The sequence below is a fragment of the Neolamprologus brichardi genome, chromosome 10 (genome assembly GCF_056152115.1).
Source record: "Neolamprologus brichardi isolate AB-2024 chromosome 10, ASM5615211v1, whole genome shotgun sequence".
Taxonomy (NCBI): Eukaryota; Metazoa; Chordata; class Actinopteri; order Cichliformes; family Cichlidae; genus Neolamprologus; species Neolamprologus brichardi.
Genome location: NC_142113.1, coordinates 20,341,410 through 20,361,439, shown reverse-complemented (window position 1 = coordinate 20,361,439; position 20,030 = coordinate 20,341,410). Strand labels below are relative to the sequence as shown.

Genomic DNA, 20,030 nt, shown 5'->3' with positions numbered 1-20,030 from the left:
AAAAAAATCTAGGTTTAGGAATTAAGAATGAAGGTAAAATAAGACACATAGTGCAGATTTAAAAATAAAAAAAGCAAAAGTAACAAATGTAGGAACTAAAAAAGTAACTGTAAGTAAATGTAAAACTTAAAATCATTGAAATCCTTTTTAAAAAAAGAACGTTTTAAGACAGTTCCTCAGGCGCCTTGTTGCAAATGCTCTGTCCTCGTTAGGTTTTCGCTGGACCCCTACAACAAATAAAATACCTCTGCCTGAGGATTTAACGGTACATAATGCTGCACATTCTAATAAGAGGTGAAATCTTAAAATCAATTAAAAAACATTCTGGGAGAACATGTAAACATGCCTAAACAGGAGTGATACAATGCCATCTCTTTGGTCTAGTTAAAATCCTGGCAGTCTGCAGTCATTCAATAGATTTATTTGGCTTAGGCAAATAAACAGCCTGTTGCAGTAATCTCGGTGTGAGGAAATAAAAGCATGAAAAACACTTTGCAAAGGCAGCCATTCAGAGAGCTCAGTGTACTGCGGAGGGTCAGATGATCTAAGAGGCCGATATATCTGTGTGTGATCAGCATAAAATTGAAAACATAACAGAGACTATAAGGAGAATAATTATATGAAGAAGAAGAAGATTGGACCTAAAATGGACTCCTGCGGAGACACAGAACTTCCTTTTTGACAAATTTGACTTATTGCTAAACCCTGCATGCTGTCACTATAAAAAAAATGCTTTTGTCTGCCTCGATGACCACTTACCATTTATTATTTATTCAAACTTGTCAAGTGCCAGTAGAGACAGAAGTAAGGACAGCATGCAGTATGTTAAAGACTCAGAAGCATCATCCTGAATTTTCTGGCTGATGGTTGAAAAAGTATAATCAACTGAAATGCACACATCTGGCAGAACCCCTGAAATTTACAGAAGGACAAATAAAACAATAAAACTCAAGGTAATAACTTTAGTTGTGACGTTGATATAAAAGATAATGTTTCAAAAATAACTAAACAAGTAAATACATAGATTTGTTTCAAGGGGGCTTAAAGTGGAAGGTACCTCTGTACGTTCCTATTGTTGCTAATATACCAAAAGATGGGAAAGGTGTATATACAGGATGCAAAGTCCCCTTAAAAAGCACTCAGTCACAACAATATTGAATTGTGAGTTCTACACTAATGAAAAATACAGATCATATTTATATAGCCCTCCTTAAATGTAAGTGGATGCTGCCCTCATATAATAATGGTCCAGATTCTTCTTTTAGTGATGTTTAAACCATGACTGTAAGGAGAGCAGGTGTAGAAATGTTCTCTGGTCTGTGCAGAAAAACAAATTAACATTATATGACTTGATTATTATTGTACTGGCACTATAACATCAAAATGCAGTGCAATGGCGTGTCCAAGGTCATCTTGATAGAATAAAAGTGCGATTTTTATAGCACTAATAGTAAATATGAGTTTGTTATGTAGTTATAAGTTTAAGTTATATTCAACATTTGTACTGTTTTCAGGATGCATGTTGTTATCTTATCAGTATGACTAAATTGTATTGGCAGAACAGCCTTATTCACCCTTATTACAATTGGAGGCACTTCATCCATAAAGCTGGGTGCTGATTGTTTAGAGGTCTTTACAGTGGGTTTTCTCTCAAATTGCACCTTTAATGAGTAATGATTTATCACAAAGTGTGACCAACAAATAAGGATTTTGTGAGAGTGACAGAACATCTAAATCCATACACAGTTTTTATCAGTTGGTCTCTTTTGGTGTCAAATATTAATCTGGTCCATGTACAAGTCAGCTCTTCTGTTCATTATTGGAAAAAAGAGGCTGGCTCTTTAAAACCTTTGAGCTTTTCATTACAGAACAGTCATAAAAAAAGTACAGACACAATGTTCAGCTCAGTCTTGTTCTTTAATTTCAGGCAGTAAAAAAAAAAAAACCAGCAGCAAAGCGACTCACTCATTAACTCAAATATCTATTAGCTAATCACCTGGGACCAACTCAGTGCATTTAGGCATGTAGATGGGTGTAGATGGGGTCATGATGCCCTGCAGAAGTTCAAACTGAGCAGCGGAACAGGGGAAAAAAAGATAATTTAAGAAACTTCCAACATCTCATGGTTGTTGGTGCTAAATGGGCTGGCATGAGTATTTCAGAACCTGATGATATCCTGGGATTTTCCTCACACAATCATCTCTTAGGCTCGGAGAGAAAGAGAGAAACTATTCAGCAAGCAGTAGTTCTTTGGGTGAAAATGCAAGAACATGTTGTGTGGTCATGTGGATGGGCATTAATTACCCCTCCCTTACTGAAACACCATAGTATTCATAATGAAGATCACACTGAGTCATCCCACCCTAGCACCCCCCAGCAACCCAACCGCCCTTTATTTCCCCTTCTCTTCTTGTCATCATCATCATCATCATCATTATTATTATTATTATTATTATTATTATTATTATTATTATTATTACCTGCCAATGAGTTCTCTCTACTCACATAGCTCCACAGTTACCAGATCTCAATCCAATAGAGCTCCTTTGACATGTGGTGGAGCAAGATAGTAATTTCATGGATGCGCAACAAACAAATCAACAGAAACTGTGTGATCATGTCAGTCTGAACCAAAATCTCTGAGGAATATTTCCAACATGAATCCATGTCATAATTAATTAAGGCAGTTCTGAAGGCGGCAAACCTGATAAAGGTGTCAGAGGATGTATAATGATTATGGAAATCTAAAATTCTAACATTTGGATTGTTATTTTGTTAGATTAAACTTAGTTGGATGCAGAACCTTTCATTGCTATTTTAATTTTAAGAAGCCTGAAATTCTTGCATACAGGATTTGGAAAACACAAACAATGATTTTCTGTACCCTTCATAAATCATTCAGTAAACCCGATAAATAAAAAACACTAATCTGTGTGGATGCGATATTATGTCTAGTGCTTTAATGATTAACTGCCTTTATTATTAAAACTCCTAAGCTGTACATGAACATAGAAAGGTCACCCAGAGTTTTTGCTTTGGTTGCTTTTTCTTGTTTTAATTACTACATTTGCCCTTTTTTTTGTTTTCATCATGTTTAATACCAGAACGTTTCATCCTCAGTAACATTTAGTCAGATTAGACCAACATGATCATCTATGATCAACAGAAGTGTTCGTCTTTAATAGACGTTTTATGCCTCAATCTCTTATGAACTTCCTATATGAACTGCAGTAATTTATAAAACAACAGGGAGTTTGCAGTGATGCCAGTGTGCTGTGTAAGACTGATATGAGTACTGATATGAGTATTAATCACATGATACGATCACTGGTTTTTAGACTAATATAAGCTTCTAATCTGAGTTGCTGTGAATATTGATGGTGTTTTTGAGTCATGGGATATATTTATCTTCATTTAAGACAAAGAACTTTTGTGATAAAGTCTTTACAAAGATTCACTGGGATTCCTTGAAAATCACCAGCCACTGTTTGTTAAATGTCCCAGATGGAAGTGTTTGTGTTTAAAGGCAAAGTTGTGTTTGCCATTTTAAGATAACATGGTTTACAATTTAAATGCTATTCTTAAACAACACACTTCCCAGCGTTTTGCCTCTTTAAAAAAAAATTATATTAAAAAAAAGTGTAAAAAGTGGAAGAAACTAGACACAAAAACTCTCCCAGCTATAAAACTGCCATGTGTTTGTTTTGCTACGTTTCTCTCTCTCTTATATATATACATAAAAAATTCTTGTTACTGTAAACTTCAGACTTTGTTGTGTCCTAGTTGTGAGGTTTTTACACAGCTGCAGAAGTCCTTAAAGTTAGATTTTCCCATTCAACACGATGTAAAAAAAAAAGCTTAATTCCACAACAAGTGCCAGTAACATACCACTTTACCTTTGTTTCCCACAAGCTACTGAATGAACAAACCACTCATCTGTATCGATGCAATACTCCACCCGGTGTTTGCATGATTTACTGACTTCACTAAAAGGCCTAATCTGTACTTAAAAACAGAAAACATAGTGGGACGACACAAGCTGTACTACCACTGCTGATCCCAAGAATTCCAAAGGGAGGTTTGTATCAGGAGGTGTGGAAATTTGTGCCAAACTAAAAGTTTTTGTTGTTAATCTCATCGCAATATCGCAATTGAACGAGAAAATCCTAGTTGCCAGAACTTTTGCAAAGTCAGCAGCAACAGTCACAAGCTTTTAATCCACTGAATCATTTCATTGTTTTAGGATGTAGAGGGTTTTTTTTCAAGTTGTTCTTTGTTACAGGGCAGATGCAGGAGTATGGATTCCTCCTATCCTATTCGGACACATGCAACCTGCTGACTGTATGAAATCATACTTTAGAATACTTTTCTAGTCCTACAATGAGCTATGCAGCAATGAGAAATAACATCTGACGCAGTAACAACAGTCAGACAGGAGATAAAATAATGTTCATATAACCTAATTATGGCTGTAGTGAGGCTATGATTGTTTTTTTTTGTCAAAATCGATGCAGTTTAGGTTAAAACACCCCATCTTTCGCTGTGCTGTTTGACATCAACTGACATCAACTCCCTTCTTTGTTTAATGAATCAGTTATTAAAAATTTGAATCATTCAGAAATTCATCTCAGGTGAAACTTACACAGACATTGACCTTTGGTTAAGTTACTGGAACTGCACTCCTTCACATAATAAAGTCTCTCTATTGTTTGGCTGTCCGTCTCCAGTCCCTCCCCCTTATTCTGCTTTTACAGCTACTTTTTGCTCTTTCCCAACAGTGTCAGCTGCTTCTCTGTCAAGGATGTTGATCTCTTTGAGTTAATGTTTGATATGCTACCAGAGATATAGACAGAAAATTGCACTGATTTCATTCTCTTTACCACAGTGGCTTTCTGTGGAGCAGACCTCTACTGTTAACCCACCCGAGCTCAGTTTTCAGCTCCACAGCTGCCCTGTGCCTCTTCTTCATACTGACTAGTGTTTGTGTTAGCGTTGACCTACCTGCAACACTTAGAAAGAAAGAGTTTATTTCAGTTGTTAGTTCATTTTTTGAGAGCATCATGTATAACTGGGAGAGAGTGCTGCATCTTCTGTGGCACCACAGGAACTATATCATCATAATCGTCACGCCACTTGTATTCCTTCCTCTGCCTCTCGTCTATCCTTCATCGGTGAGTGTGTTTGTGCATGGAGGTAAATTATATTTGTTTTAAAAAAAAAAAACAGCTAAAGATTTATATTGACTGACCGGACTAATCTTTTTAGTGTGCATCTTGTACACGTGCAATTTGAGAAGTTTGGCTATAACCCGTTCAGTTAATCTCACACTTGTTCTTAAAGAACAGGCATCTTGTAATTATTTTTAAATATATGATTTAAGTGTTTGATCACTGACCTACGCTGATGCCCAGCTTTAGAACTATACACTATATGAAGTGCAGTCAATCACAGTTAAACAGGCTAAGTTTGTCTGTCTGTAGTGGATAACATAAATGGTGTTTGAATGTTGTTTGAATTCAAGGGCTAAAAAGCTTTTAAAGTCAGGTGTTTTATTCACACTTATTAACACTTCTCTCTTGTTGCAGTTATTGAATCTGCTGAAAACATGTGGACTAATGATGGTTATCTCTAAAAATAAACAAATACTCACACTACAACATTGGTCAATTATCCTCCTGATACCCAGGCTCTTATTTGGGGTTCATTTTTAATCTCCCTGACCTCGGGCCCTGATAAATCTTAAAATCATTGAACAGGAAGTTATTACAATGTTGTAACATCCTCATGTGGTACCAGTTTTCTTTTATGGGATAACACAATAAACACATTGTATAGCAAAGTATGAAACACTTTGTTGAACAGAATGAAGTTTAAGATGCAAAAAAGCCAAAATGTAATGTCCCCATGTCAGGACGCAGGCCGTCTGGAGAGAAGCATAGAGGATATTCTTTTACAGTTTTGATGATTTTCTTTAATAGACTGCATTTTTATGCCTATAACAAAACTGTCACAGTATGCAGAAGCAGACTGTATGTATTGTGAATACTGGACGCAAATGCAGACACAAAGGAACATGGAACAAAACTTGAATTACCAAAAAGCGAGCCATTTAATATGGCTGATGGAGAAATACAAAGTAATGCATAAGGCAAACAAAGATGAGAATAAACAATGACCTAAACTGGGGAAACTAAAAATAAACATAAAAAACCCTAAAAATGAAACTTGGCATGGATACAAAGATACCTGGAACATTGAGAGATGGCACAACAGACAACAGACGACCTGACCCTGAACAAAGGAGGACAAAGGACTTAAGTACACAAAAAGATAATGAGAGGATGGGGAACTGGTGGGAACACAGCTGGGACAAATCAGACCCGATGAGACAAGGGGAAGCAAAACTAAACACTCATTCACTCACTCACGCATACAGGACAGGTACTTTAACAGTAAAACAGAAAACAGTATGGAACGCAGACATGAAAACACGAACGTGACAAACATAAGACACACATACATGAAACGCATAAAGGACGAGGGACACTTAAACACAGGGCTAGAAGAAACAAGGGGAATCTAAAAAACAATGAACTATAACAGAAACTTAGGCATTGTAGAAATGAACTTAGAAAATTAAAAAGGACTTAAACATAAATCAAAAACATTAAAATAAGCTAAAACTCAAAACGCTGGGTCAAAAGACCCAGGATCATGACACAAACATAAGCTGCTGTGACATTACATGTCTGCAGGTTATTTTTTGAGTGCACTTATCTCAGTCACCACGTCTCTCACTTTGAAAGACTTGATTTAATCGAAAGATACCGTAGACATCCGGGGCCAGTTTTTTAATATGATTACTAAACACAGTCACCTCAAATTCCCTGCAAGCCACTCACACAATCTCTTATGTGTTGACATATTGCAACTGAATTCATCACCAAATTGATTTTATCATCTTCATTTTTTGCTGAAAGTGCTGAAGTGCTCTGTTAATGTATGATGGATAAGAAACAAAGAGGGCTTTGTGGAGCTCAGCTGAACCTTTGTGCTTTACAGTGCCATTAAAGACACATAAAGATGGTGGGCTCAAACTACACTACCCAATATGACCCCTATTACTGTTAATAAATTAGAGCCTGTGTTACCTGTAATTATCCTGAGCTCTCTATTTAATATGTAGACATGAGATTTAACGCTTAAATACACAGACTTGTAGTAAAAAATATTTCTATAATATACGATGCATTTCATTACACAAAAGCTGCAAGAGAACGGTGTAGCTGTCTAAAATATAACCGTAAAGAAGATAATAACACAAATATTATTTTGTACGTTTCATTATAATGTTTTAGGAAATCTTTTTGAAACTTAAGCTTTATCAGTGTCTTGTCTGCATTGGAATGTTTTGTGTCGGGAGCTTAAAGAGATTTTGTAACTTTTATTGAGGATCGTAAAAAGTTATCTTGTGAGATGTGAACACGACAAACTGTTTGTTTTATGATCAAGGGTTGCTGCTATCTGCATGTATAGTGACTTAGTGCCTTTTAAAGAGAAAAGATAAGCGAAAGGACAGGAAAATTCCCTGTATGCACTTTGCTGCAAACTGTGGGTTGGTCTCTGCTTCTGTCTGCGTCTGCACAAAATGTAATCAAATCAAAAATGCTGATGCATGTGAACATGTTAGTGATTGTGATGTTATACTTATGTGTCTGTGTTTACAGGAAGCCAGATGTGGCTACGCGATCATCCTCATGGCTCTGTACTGGTGCACAGAGTGCATGCCTCTGGCTGTGACTGCCTTACTGCCAGTCATCCTCTTTCCTATGATGGGCATCATGAAGGGTGGAGATGTAGGGTCATTTTTTTCCACTTCTGTGCTTCATAAGTATATTTTAATAACACAACACAGCAATTATGTAAAACGTTCACTGCTTCAACAGGAAATAATAGAGTAAGTGGCAGCCAGGTGCTGGTAATAAAATGAACTTGATTAACGGATTATCAGCACCTCTAAAAAAGTAGAAGATTTGCCAGTTTGTTGGTCTGGCGCATTGATGTGTTTGTTAACACAATGCGAAGGAGCAATGATTTTAGAGAAGCAATTGTTGCTGCTCGTCAGTGTTTGGAAAGGCCATTTCTGAACAGCGCCGGGGCCAAAATCCCCCAGAACTATGTGAGAAACCAATAAAGCTGTGCAGAAAAGGATTACGTCAAGTTATTACTGTTAAAATTGATTCATGGCATTGTGTACTTCACTTCACTCACTGCTTCTGTTTTTAGTTTTGGTTAATTAATAATGACACTGTGTAAAATGTTGTGTGTTGTTGTTTTTCTGAGTTTCTATTTAAATCATTTTAGAACCTGCTCAGGACCACATGACCTTTTATTATCTATTTTATTATCTTATTATATTGTATCTTACTGTGTCTAAATAAATACTGTGTCTTTATTTTAAAAATGATTCTATATAAAATCTGAGTTATTGACACACGTAAGAAAATTTTGCTCCTGTTTATGAATATAAAATGAAAATCAGAGATTTTAAATATAATTTAGGATTTTTTTTAAATTGCACTGAGAACAGAAAGACCATTTATGAGGAACTTGAATTAAAAAGTGTTGATACAACACTGTGTGTCGCATGAGAAAGCAAATAGGAGTGTCAAGGGAAGAAACTCTTCAGTTAGTTTAGTGTGGAAAATAGAAGTTAAATAGGACAACAGTTATTGAAAGTGTGATGTGACCCCGAGTCACTTCTTTTACGTCGTACTTCTACTGGCATGGTAACACTGCTGATCCCGTTTTTTTGCGTTTATTGCTCATAAAGCGTATTTGATGATAGATGTAGGTCTACAGGTTACCTTTGATCCATGTGCTAATGTTAGCGACTGTGTGATCTGTTTCAGGTCAGTATTGAGTATCTGAAAGACTCGAACATGCTGTTCATCGGAGGTCTGCTGGTGGCCATCGCGGTCGAACACTGGAACCTCCATAAACGAATCGCTCTCCGGGTTTTGCTGCTGGTTGGTGTTCGTCCATCGCTGTAAGAGAGCCTTGACATACAAGTCTACAAGTCTTTCAGAATCCGGTCGTTAAGTGATGACGTGACGGATCCTACTTCCGGGCCTAAAGTAGTCTGCGTTTAATATGGCTTTTGTGTTGTTAACATGTTTAATGTTTTGTATTTTCTTCTATTTAATCTCAAAAAGCTCCTAAAACAGTCAGTGATCACTGTTGACCTCCCTCGGCTTTTATTACCGCTAATTATTTATTTAAGCTCAGTTTTTAAAACCTTAGGATGTAACTACAGCCCGGCCCATGCAGCAATATATGAATGACTAACCTCGTATTGTGGATGGATTATCTCAATTGTTCTCCTGGCTGAAGTTTGGTCCGTTTACAGCATCCTGCCATGCGATTACATTTGTTCCTGACCACCGAGAACACTCACGTTAACTTTTATCGAGTGGAAAAAAAGTTAGCTTGTTTATATTATGCTAACATAGCTGTGTCGCTAGTGGTCACGTAGCACATCATTATATACCAGCTAGCCAAACTTCAGTAACCCTACAAACGTCACTGCTGTTTAGTTTTCTGTCTTCATTTATGTTGGAAGTGATAACAGAGCTGTACGTTTTAATTTGTTTCCAAAACCCCGCAGTCAGGACACGCTATATTGTATTTAGATAGAAGCTAGCGAGCTAACTTCCTGCTAACTTCTAACTTTTCATGGATGCCTGGATGTTAAACTCAATTGTTACACCTGGTAAAGCAGAACGCGGATCATTTTATTAAAGATGAAAGACTTTAGACAGTTTTCAACTCTCAGTAATGCCATAGTGATCGTTTGATATATGGACCTGCAGCGGAGTTTAGGCCCAGACACGGCTAGTGACGTCAGACTTAACGACCGGATAGATTCTTTGCATCACCGTTGTTTTGTTTGAACAAATGGCAAAAAATGTTCATTTGATGTTTCCCATAATGAGAAACTTTACCTGTGAGTTTAATAAGGATGACAAACAAGCACAAACACTAATGCCATCTAATTTAAGCCAAGTGTGGTCGCCTCTAAAGGAAAAGGAATAAAAGATTAAATTTAATAAAATTAATAAACAATCAATATCAATAAAGATGGCAACAAATAATTGCTCTCTGTTTTCATTCAGAAACATCTACCGTATGTAGACATAGCTATGTCTTTACTTGCATGGTTCTTGAATTTTGACAGGGTGGTATCGCAAACTGCTCCAGGAGTTCATGGAGCTGCCCAGTACAGCAACATTTAAAAAACAATGCACCCAGAGCACTAGTGAGGATGTTGAGGATTTTTCACTCATGCCTCCTCGTTATCATCATCACCATTCCCTCTCACGCAGGTTAATGATTGGCTTCATGAGCGTCTCGGCATTCCTGTCCATGTGGATCAGCAACACAGCCACCACAGCCATGATGCTACCCATCGCACACGCTGTGCTACAGCAGCTGAAAGATACAGAGACCCAGGCAAATGAGCGTGATCTCCAGGCCCAAGCTGCGGACAACCACGCATTTGAGCTGGAAGTTCAAACCAAGCCGGAGATGATACACGAAAGAGACACACAGGTTCCTGTGTGTAAGTAAAAATGCTACATACACATATGGGCTTCTAGAAGAAAACCCTCCCAATAACCTCTCTGTCTTATTGTGTTTTGATCCAGATGTACATGACACACAGCGAGAGTTCAGAGAAAAAGCCATAGAAGCGAAGTATGACCTTCTGACCAAAGGGATGAGTCTTAGTGTGTGTTACTCTGCCAGCATTGGAGGCACTGCCACGCTCACAGGGACCACGCCTAATCTCATCCTCAAGGGCCAAATGGACGAGTAAGGCAAAAAACCCAACTCACACACAAACAGAAATGATCTTCAAGGTGTGTCACTGCTCATTGAACCACTTGTATCTTCTCTTCACATCCCTTTGTTTTTCTTTCTGTGAAGGATCTTCCCTAACAATACTGACGTGATCAACTTTGCCAGCTGGTTTGGCTTTTGCTTTCCCAGCATGGTGCTCATGCTGGTGCTCGCCTGGTTCTGGCTTCATTTTATGTTCCTGGGCTTCAAGTAAGTATAATCAGCCAGAAACAAACCCAGTTATTTTAAACTATCCTCAGAAAAGCTGCTCAAACAGCACAAAATAAATTAATCTACACTGTAAGTAAAACTGACTTTTTTAGCATCTGCAGAGATATGCTGTATCTCTTTGTTGCTCTCCTCAGTTTGAAGAAGTCATTTGGCTGTGGTGAGAAAAGTGAAAGCGACAGAGCGGCATACACAGTGATGAAAGTGGAGTACAAGAAGCTGGGACGTATCAAGTTTGCAGAGGTGGCGGTGCTCGTCCTCTTTATCTTGCTCGTGCTTCTGTGGTTTACCAGAGAGCCGGGCTTCATGCCTGGCTGGGCCACAGTGCTGTTCAATAAGGAGGCTGCGTGAGTTCTTTTTTAAGCATGACCTTTAGATATAAATGAAGTGAAGCACCACATATTACCAACAAAAAGACCAAACAGCTAGCCATGAAATGATCAATTCAACACGTGCTTTCCTGTGCATTAAAATGTATGCAGCACTTGTGGTATCACCCAGTGGTTTATAAAGTCCTGCATTAATGCCTCTGAGGCAGGATGAGTCAACATATTTTACAAGCAAAGTCACACAAAGTCTTCTGGCACCTTTTGTGCTGAATGCACTGAAGTCTACTGAGACACAAATGAAATAAAATAATAATATTAATAAGATAACAAAATAATTTTCAAACAAATGCCAGATAAATATTTATGATACTTGCTTTATGTTCATAGTAACTGTAACAGTTGTATAATATGTTTTATTTTAAAATTATGCTTTGACTTTACAATTCTGCAGCTTTGTTTGTGATTCTGCAGCTAACACTTTTGCTATAAAATATAAAAAGTGACCTGATCTCTCTGCATTAAGATCTATAAAGTGAATGGACATTGAGCCAATTCAGCATTGCAAACCAAGGTAGCAAACATGAGCTGACAGATAAATACCTGGATGCTGCTTTAATCCTGCTCAGAGGATCTCAGCGATTGGCTCTGACCCATTCTTATACAACATCCCCTAGTTTGTATTCATAAAACACATGCTTACATCACATAAAGTTAACAGATAATTTGTGATGGTGGAATGTCAATCACTAAAACTGGAACACAGAATGAACAGGCATATATTTTATTAGATTTACATTAAATGATCCAAAAGCAACAGAAACACAGGTAAGATGCTCACACGTTAGCCTCAGTTTAAACAGGTGCGTTATAAAGGAAAAGCGAATGCCAGTACAGCTATTTTTGTACCAGACAAACATTTTAAACATTCATTATTTATTTCTGCTCTAAAGTCTACATGAAAAGCTGAAATGCCCGTCTGAGTATCCGCAATTTGGGCACTTCTGAACTGGAGTAATATTTCTGCAGGAAATGTTCACAAGCGCAACAAAGTTGTAGCTAAAGTGCTCATTTTCTTTCTTTCTTTTTTATTAAACTTTCTTTTTCCTTTTTGTTAGTTTTTTATAAAAGAGAAAAATCGGTCAGACTGAAAAAAATGGCAACATAAATGTATTTCAACTACAGTTCGGTTGTTTTGCCCCACAGTTGACAGTAAATATGATGTTACACATTTTTCTCTTCATCATTTTTAAAAGGCAGCATATATAATCATGTTCTCTCGTGTCTGTCAGGTTTGTGACAGACGGAACGGTTGCCATCCTAATGTCATTGCTCTTCTTCGTCATCCCCTCTCAGGTGCCGTTTAGCAATTACGGATACACAAATGAAGGTGAAATATTCATTTTTAACCTTGGTGTAACACACTGCTTCTAAAAATGTTCATGTGAACTCAGTTTGGGCTTACTGGAGCACTGGGTGAAGATTGCTTGGCAGGCTTGATGTTGCACTTTCAAACTAATTACTTGTTGATGTTTAAACTTCATCTGTGTCCCACAGGTAAGAGGATAAAGGCTCCACCGGCTCTGTTGACCTGGAATGTGGTTCATGAACGAATGCCCTGGAATATAGTGCTGCTGTTGGGAGGAGGTTTTGCTCTTGCTGCTGGCAGTGAGGTAAACACCCTTGGACTCCATGTCATCACTTTTTATTATTTCATTCTCCTTTACAGAATATCTAAAAAGAATTTTGGCAGTTAAATGCTAGTCTTGGTGATTACTGGATACTTAAATGCTTGAATCAGAAAATAAATACTGGTCTCTTGTTCGTTTTTGGTGATTGAATTTTGGAGGTTTTGTTAATATGCTTATCATTTGCACGAAAATTAATGACAATTCCATCTAGTTGAGGAGAGATTTCAGTCAAGGGCAAATTGGTAGACCGATAGCAGACATCCTCTGAGCCATGGTGGTAGCTTTTCTCAAATACTAAACATTTGTTTGTGTATTTTTCCTGCTACCTTTACAGGCATCAAATCTATCCAAGTGGTTGGGAGAAAACCTGTCACCTCTTCAGAATATTCCCCCCTTTGCTATCTCACTGGTGCTTTCCCTACTTATTGCCACATTCACCGAGTGCTCCAGTAACACAGCTACCACCACCCTGTTCCTGCCCATATTGGCGTCAATGGTAAATGGAGCTCATATGTTGACAGATGTGTGCGCACGTATGTTCTCCATAAATCTAACTGTGTTGTGTTTTGCGCTCCTTTAGGCCCAAAATATTAAGCTCCACCCACTCTACGTGATGCTGCCCTGCACTATTGCTGCCTCTCTGGCCTTCATGCTACCTGTGGCCACACCACCCAATGCCATTGCCTTTTCTTTTGGAAACCTCAAAGTCCTAGATATGGTAAGATTGGCATACATATGACATACAAACATATGCTGCCTTTGCGATTTTAGTTTATTTGAGCTAATAAGACTGTCTTTGATTGGCCTTGTTGGAGTGGGAAAAGCAATACAATTGTCCTTCTTGTCACTTCTCAAAGTTACAAGAGAGCTATCTGCTGCTAGTATCTTCAATTTGCTCTTTAAAATCAGTGACTATTGAGCTGTATCATGACACTTAAATCAACCTACATGTGTTGTAGCTCATCCATTCTCAGTGCTTTCCATGCATTTTAACTTATCCAGATAAGTTTATCTGGATGAAGATTGGGAAAAACCAGCTAAGTTTTCTTATTAGATTCACTGTTAGGTTGTGAGACACACGTGGTTTTTCACCTCTATCACCCTTTGGGGAATTTATTAAACTGTATAAAAAAACAAAAAATGCAGTAAAAATGAAAGCAAGTAAAATTTGACTGTAGTGAAAATTCCCCCCATGGACACATGAGTAATCAGCAGAAGATCCCGTCAGATGTTGTGGCCTACATTGCATTGTTGTGTCTTATTTCTACCCCCCCCCCCCCCCCCCCCCCCAATTAAATTGACTAAATTGAACAACAACCTAATATTTTTATAATATGCAATAAAATGCATAATGCCCGATTGTGGTTTGGTATATGTGACCCAGGCTCATAGAAAACAGGCCTAGCCCCCGGATCTGGCATCAAGTTGGCACTTCTGACTGACCGGTGTCATGGCAGGGTGTATGTCAACCAGATGTGGGCCAGGTCTGGCAATGATGGCACTGTTTATGTTCCTTTTTTCCTATTTTAGTTAGAGGACCCAAATGCAATGTTGCAATACTATACTGCTATGGTAGCCAACATTTCAAATGCAGGTTTGGCAGGTTTGTGAGTGTACACTTTATCCACAACCTAGTGAGGGTTCACTCATGTTTTCCACTGGGTGGCTGTAGCCCAGGATGTAAAGCAGGTCACCTACTGATCGGAAGGTTAGTGGTTTGTTCCCTGGCTCCTCCAGTCTGTATGTCAAGTTTGAATGTGTATTAATGTAGTTAGGAAGCACTCAGTTTAGAGAAAGTGTGTGTGATTTGGTGAATGTGGTATGTTGTGTAGAGCACTTTGAGTAAGTGGAGTAGAAAAGCGCTATAAAAGATTCAGTCCATTCACTGTCTGAACAGAGTTTCATCTTGTTACTTTTGCACTATCATGTTCCGGCACATGTTGTTATTACATGGCTTGATTAAGGTACACATTAGGCTGACATCTGGTGCCAGAGCTGAAACTGTTCTGGGCCAGCACAGGGCCAGCAGTGTGTCTGCAACTGACCTGTGGCTGCACACAACTTATACATGGCCCACATACCGCAAAGAATGACGGCCCTTTGGTGGCCCAGATCTGGTTTGCCAGAGGTAATCCACACATGGGCCAACACAGGGCCACCAGTGTGTATGCAACTGGCCTTGTTCTGGCCAATGTGTGGGCCACCTCTGGCAAACCAGATCTGGGCCACCAAAGGGCCGTCATTCTTTGCGGTATGTGGGCCATGTGTAAGCACATTGTGTGGGCCAGATCTGGGCCATACCAATTTTGCTATGTGGGGTAATACAGATAAGATCTTGGTTAGTTGTGTTATTCGACAGACAAATATGCAAACTCACAGAGCATAATTTAGAATTTTTAATAAAATTCTAAAGTTTTAGCCATCCTGTGTCATCATCTGATTATTACATTTTGTTCCTTCAGGTGAAAGCTGGTTTCATGCTCAACATCATCGGGATCCTGTGCATTAATTTAGCCATCAACACCTGGGGAAGAGCCATGTTTAACTTGGACACTTTTCCAGATTGGGCCAACACTACAAATAGTAAACCTTGAACTTGTTTACAGCCTGTAAAAAAACAAATCCAATTCTACAGTCACACAAGAAGACACTGAACAAAGTATCACATTTTCCAACTTCTTCTTCAAACCAATGAGGAAAAAGCTCAGAAATCCACTGTGTGAGGTAAAACTTTTCTACCTTTGGCAGACAATAGTTTGTTGTTGTTCCAGGAAAGCTGCTCAGGAAAGCTACATAAGAATGTTTTCAGGTCCTTTAAAAAGAAGAAGAAAAAAGTCATAGCAGAGTTTTTCCACTCTCACTGAAGACAAATAAGTTAAAGATTAAATGACAATTTAAATTTGGTTATAGAAAGAGCAATCAAAGATTTTCACTTGCAGCTGAAACAAACTTTAAGCTCTATCAGACTATTATATACAGACCCTCTTTGAGGACTTCCTTTGAGGACGTCATTTCAGTGACAGAACCAAAGAAAGTGTTTAAACCAGGTTATTTGCTCATACACTTTTCAATGAATTTGTTATCTTATCAGTCTGTGCATCATTTACTGATAATGCATGCATTATCTGCAGCATAGTTACCTTTGAAAGGCAAAAATGAAAACTAATTCATGGTGTCAGTTAACTTATTACTGTGGTCATTTTGTTGGACTTTTTTTTGGGTGTCATATTTAATTTTATATCTGTTTTTGTCACAACTTCTTTTCATAAGGAGGAATTTTACTTATTTTATCATTTATAAATACCAATGTGACCTTTTTCTGGTTGTGATTGTTTATATAACAATTCATATAATAATAATAATCGAAGTGCTCTAATTTCTTGCTAAGAAAACTGCAGGTTCAAATTTTGGTCACACTCCCGGATGAGCCCCCAAATGTGTTATGGACAAAAAAGTAAAACGGAAACTTAGCAAAACCTATTTAGAAGCAGAATGTCAAAATCCACCTTACAGCAACTTACTTATTACATGTTACATCTTCTTTGTGTTGGCTATCTAAAGTGAGGTTGGGCATTTAATTTTCCCAAGCGGTCATATGAGAAACTGGGACTGTTGTGACAGGATACACCAATAACCTAAATTTAAAGTAATAGTGAGCAGAATTGATATCAGCTGTTTATGCAGCCTTCTACAACAGTCCCAGTTTCTTATGTGCGCCCTAGGAAACACAAATGACCTACCCCTGATCTGAAATGTAGAAAGTTAAACAGATTTTTGGTGAGCTGAAGCCATTTTTATTACCCTGCTAAAACACCCAATGAAATAAATGCATTGCTTTTCATGCTTAAAAAACAGCAGAGAAGCTAGATATACTGTAATGCAGGGGTCGGCAACCTTTCTGATGACGAGTGTATCTAAAATTTCCTCAGAAGTCAATGTGCCATATGATTGCATTAGCAATAAATTTAATAATGAGCTATATGAACAGTTACAAACTATATAGAACAACTTTATAGAATTATATTTCTTCGCAGATGTTGGCAGCTATCAGCGAATAACTTTTTATCAATAACTAGAACTCCATAACAGCAAATGAACTGTACAACAGAAAATGCAAATGCTATTTATGGTCTCCTCACAACAATGATAAGAAAAATAAACAGGGCCAATATGGCATTTTTGTTAATACAGAGATACACATGTTAATGTGATCTCTGGTCACCCACTCAGAGACACAGGTCTAGAAGTGTCCAGCATTCAGACGGCTACCTGAGGACACTCTTCATGTGAGAGAAAATAAGCTCACACAAATATGTAGAGCCAAATACTATCAATAAGACCTCTGCAATGATTTAAAGACAGTTAACCTTGTCAGGCAGTGATGTCCAGCAGGTGAAAATGCAAGCACCATGAACACGCACAGCTATAGATTCCAGCTGCGTACATAGTTCTGCAAACTGAAAACCCCACAGAGTCTAGCTTTTCAGTTCAATCAGTTTATTTCGATGCCCTCTGTGTCCAACCAGTTAATGTGAGACAAATCCAGCTGCTCATTAAAGCTTTTTGGTTTGATTAGAAAAGAAAACATTGGTCCATAGTCCCAAAAATGTATTCTGTCTCGAGTCTACGGATGTATCCGTGTATTTCCGCGGTGCTGATGCTGCACTGACAGCTCCTGAAGCATTTGAAGTGTTGGAATGTGGAAATTTCAACATTACTTGAAAAAACTGCCAGCTAGCAACGTCCCTCTGACCAGTAGGTTAAGTTATTTTTAGCCAATTACAAGTTGAATCTGGTAGTTGGGGTTGTTAGCTAAGATACCGTCATTAAGAAGCGGCACAACTATGCGAGCTAATTTGCGATGTGCACTGCTGGCCCAGCCATTAATTTTTAATCCACTGAGTGTCATGCCCAGGGCTGGACTGGGACAAAAAATCGGCCCGGGCATTTTGACTAGAGAGTGGCCCACCAGGTATTATAGGAAAAGCTATAAAGCCTTTGAATGAAAACAAATGCTGTTGTGACAGTGATGTATACTGTCTTGTTGGTATATGTATGATTTCTATACATTTTACATCAGATAAAAACTTTGGTTTTAAGATTCAGATAATTATTTATTATAAGCTAGACATTTTAAATGAGAATAAGAAATAAAAGTATGTCTTTGTGCCCCCCTCTCCCTGTTAATGCCCTACCTGGCCTCCTGGCAAAACTTTGCTAGACCCGCCCCTGCAGTTACCAGCTGTCAGCTACGTTAAAAAAAAGGATCCTGGTGTTATTTGTCTCTCAGAAACAGTTCATAACTTCCCTTCAACTCATTCATGTCACCTAAAAGGTAAACCTGTTTCTCCATCACCTGTTCAGCTCTGATGATTCAGTAAGGACATCTCCTGGTTTCATCTTCATGTTTCCCTCTCACCAGATAACCAAACCGATATCATGACCAGCAGCTTTTACAGCTGTGGCTCCAGCAAACATCAGCTGATACTAGGAAGTAATATTAAATAAATTCTAACAACAGCTGATCAACCTTAAACGTGCTGCTGTTGTTTAGTTGGTTTCCTGTTTCTGGCACAAAGTGGGCGATAAACAAACAAGAGAAACAGGACTTGCATCAGAAAAGCCGATCAGCTGATCATTGATCAGTTTCATGATTGAAGTAGCAACAGGAGAGAGAGGCGAGACAATGAGAGAAGAAGAGGCAGCTGACAGCGTAAAGACAGAATAAATCCAGCTTTGTGTCTTTTTTCATTCTAGCTGAAGTCCGGGACAAACTGTTCCTTTTCACCTCAACACAAAACGCGTAATATTTTCTCTGAATACAGGACTATTCCATTTCTGTACGGGACGGTTGGCAACTCTACTAACTATCCTTATGAATAAAATAAAGTTCACTATCAGTAACATCATAGCACCGACCCAGCTGTATAGAAACTCCGTCATGCTAGCTAATACGCAGTACAAGTTATTTTAACTGACTGTAAAAAGTTAGTACAACGAAAATAAACTACACCTAAACTTGGTTTATATCTGATCCAGATAGACTGCAGGTCATAACAGTTCACCTGACACTCGGACTAGCGGCCGCTTCGGGTCTCCTCTCCTCCTGCCTCCCCTTTCCCTCATCCACCTGCTGGCCTCTGTGGAAGCTCTGCCATAGCCACCACCAAACAACTGAGTTATTTTTACACATCGGCCAGCATGTGGCCAATCCACCACTTTCATTGTTTATACCGTTACAAAAAAAACCCCCATCGGGCCATAAAAACAAAAAATTGCCTCGGCCCGCTATGGTCATGCCATCAGTTAACCCTTCGTGTGCCAGCTGTGGCACGCGTGCCCAGGGTTGCCGACCCCTGCTGTAGTATATTAATAAGTGAGCTTTATAGGGTCTGGTAGGCTAACCCTTACATTTTAAATGGAGCCAGGCTCTGTTTCCCTCTGTTTCTACTCTCTAAGCTAAGCTAACTGTATCCTGTATTCACCTTAACACTAAACAGAAGGATTAATTAAAGCAAATAGGATTTTTAAAAGCTTTCCCTTTGAAAGATTCACTCCAAGAAAGCGCACAAATAAATGGCAGGAAGGTGTTACCAAGACTGTGCCCAGTCATTACAGATGAAAATGTTGGTTGGTTGGGTAACAGAGATAAGAGGCTGCTATCAGGATGTACCGGTCGCAGAGGTTAGTGTCCATGTTCTCTCCATGTTTTTTGTTTTATACAAGAGAATGTGAAGAACATCCCAGCAGAGAAATGTGTACTTTTCCAAACTGAACAAGATTTGTGACCCACTTCTATTCTGTAGAAATAAAGCACTACTTCAACAAAGTGTCACCTTCATTTACTCAACAGATAGACAGGCACACCCACACAAATAGCAGCCAA

At 38.5% G+C, this 20,030-nt stretch overlaps 1 protein-coding gene across 1 annotated transcript; it reads left to right on the top strand.

The window, feature by feature from the left end:
• The first annotated feature begins 4,861 nt into the window (after positions 1-4,861).
• Positions 4,862-19,962, top strand: slc13a2 (solute carrier family 13 member 2). The gene is made up of 12 exons (XM_035905309.2): positions 4,862-5,171; positions 7,728-7,856; positions 8,913-9,049; positions 10,386-10,621; positions 10,707-10,872; positions 10,987-11,109; positions 11,265-11,474; positions 12,746-12,843; positions 13,011-13,126; positions 13,479-13,640; positions 13,725-13,862; positions 15,607-19,962. The coding sequence occupies exons 1-12, from the start codon at positions 5,061-5,063 to the stop codon at positions 15,736-15,738; spliced, it is 1,758 nt and encodes a 585-aa protein (XP_035761202.1). The 5' UTR covers positions 4,862-5,060; the 3' UTR covers positions 15,739-19,962.
• Positions 19,963-20,030: the final 68 nt, after the last annotated feature.

Coding starts and splice junctions, on each gene's coding strand:
- slc13a2 (XM_035905309.2), top strand. CDS start 5,061: ATGTATAACTGGGAGAGAGTGCTGCATCTTCTGTGGCACCACAGGAAC. Junction 5,172..7,727: donor CTCTCGTCTATCCTTCATCG/GTGAGTGTGTTT, acceptor CTGTGTTTACAG/GAAGCCAGATGTGGCTACGC. Junction 13,641..13,724: donor TGCCCATATTGGCGTCAATG/GTAAATGGAGCT, acceptor GCGCTCCTTTAG/GCCCAAAATATTAAGCTCCA.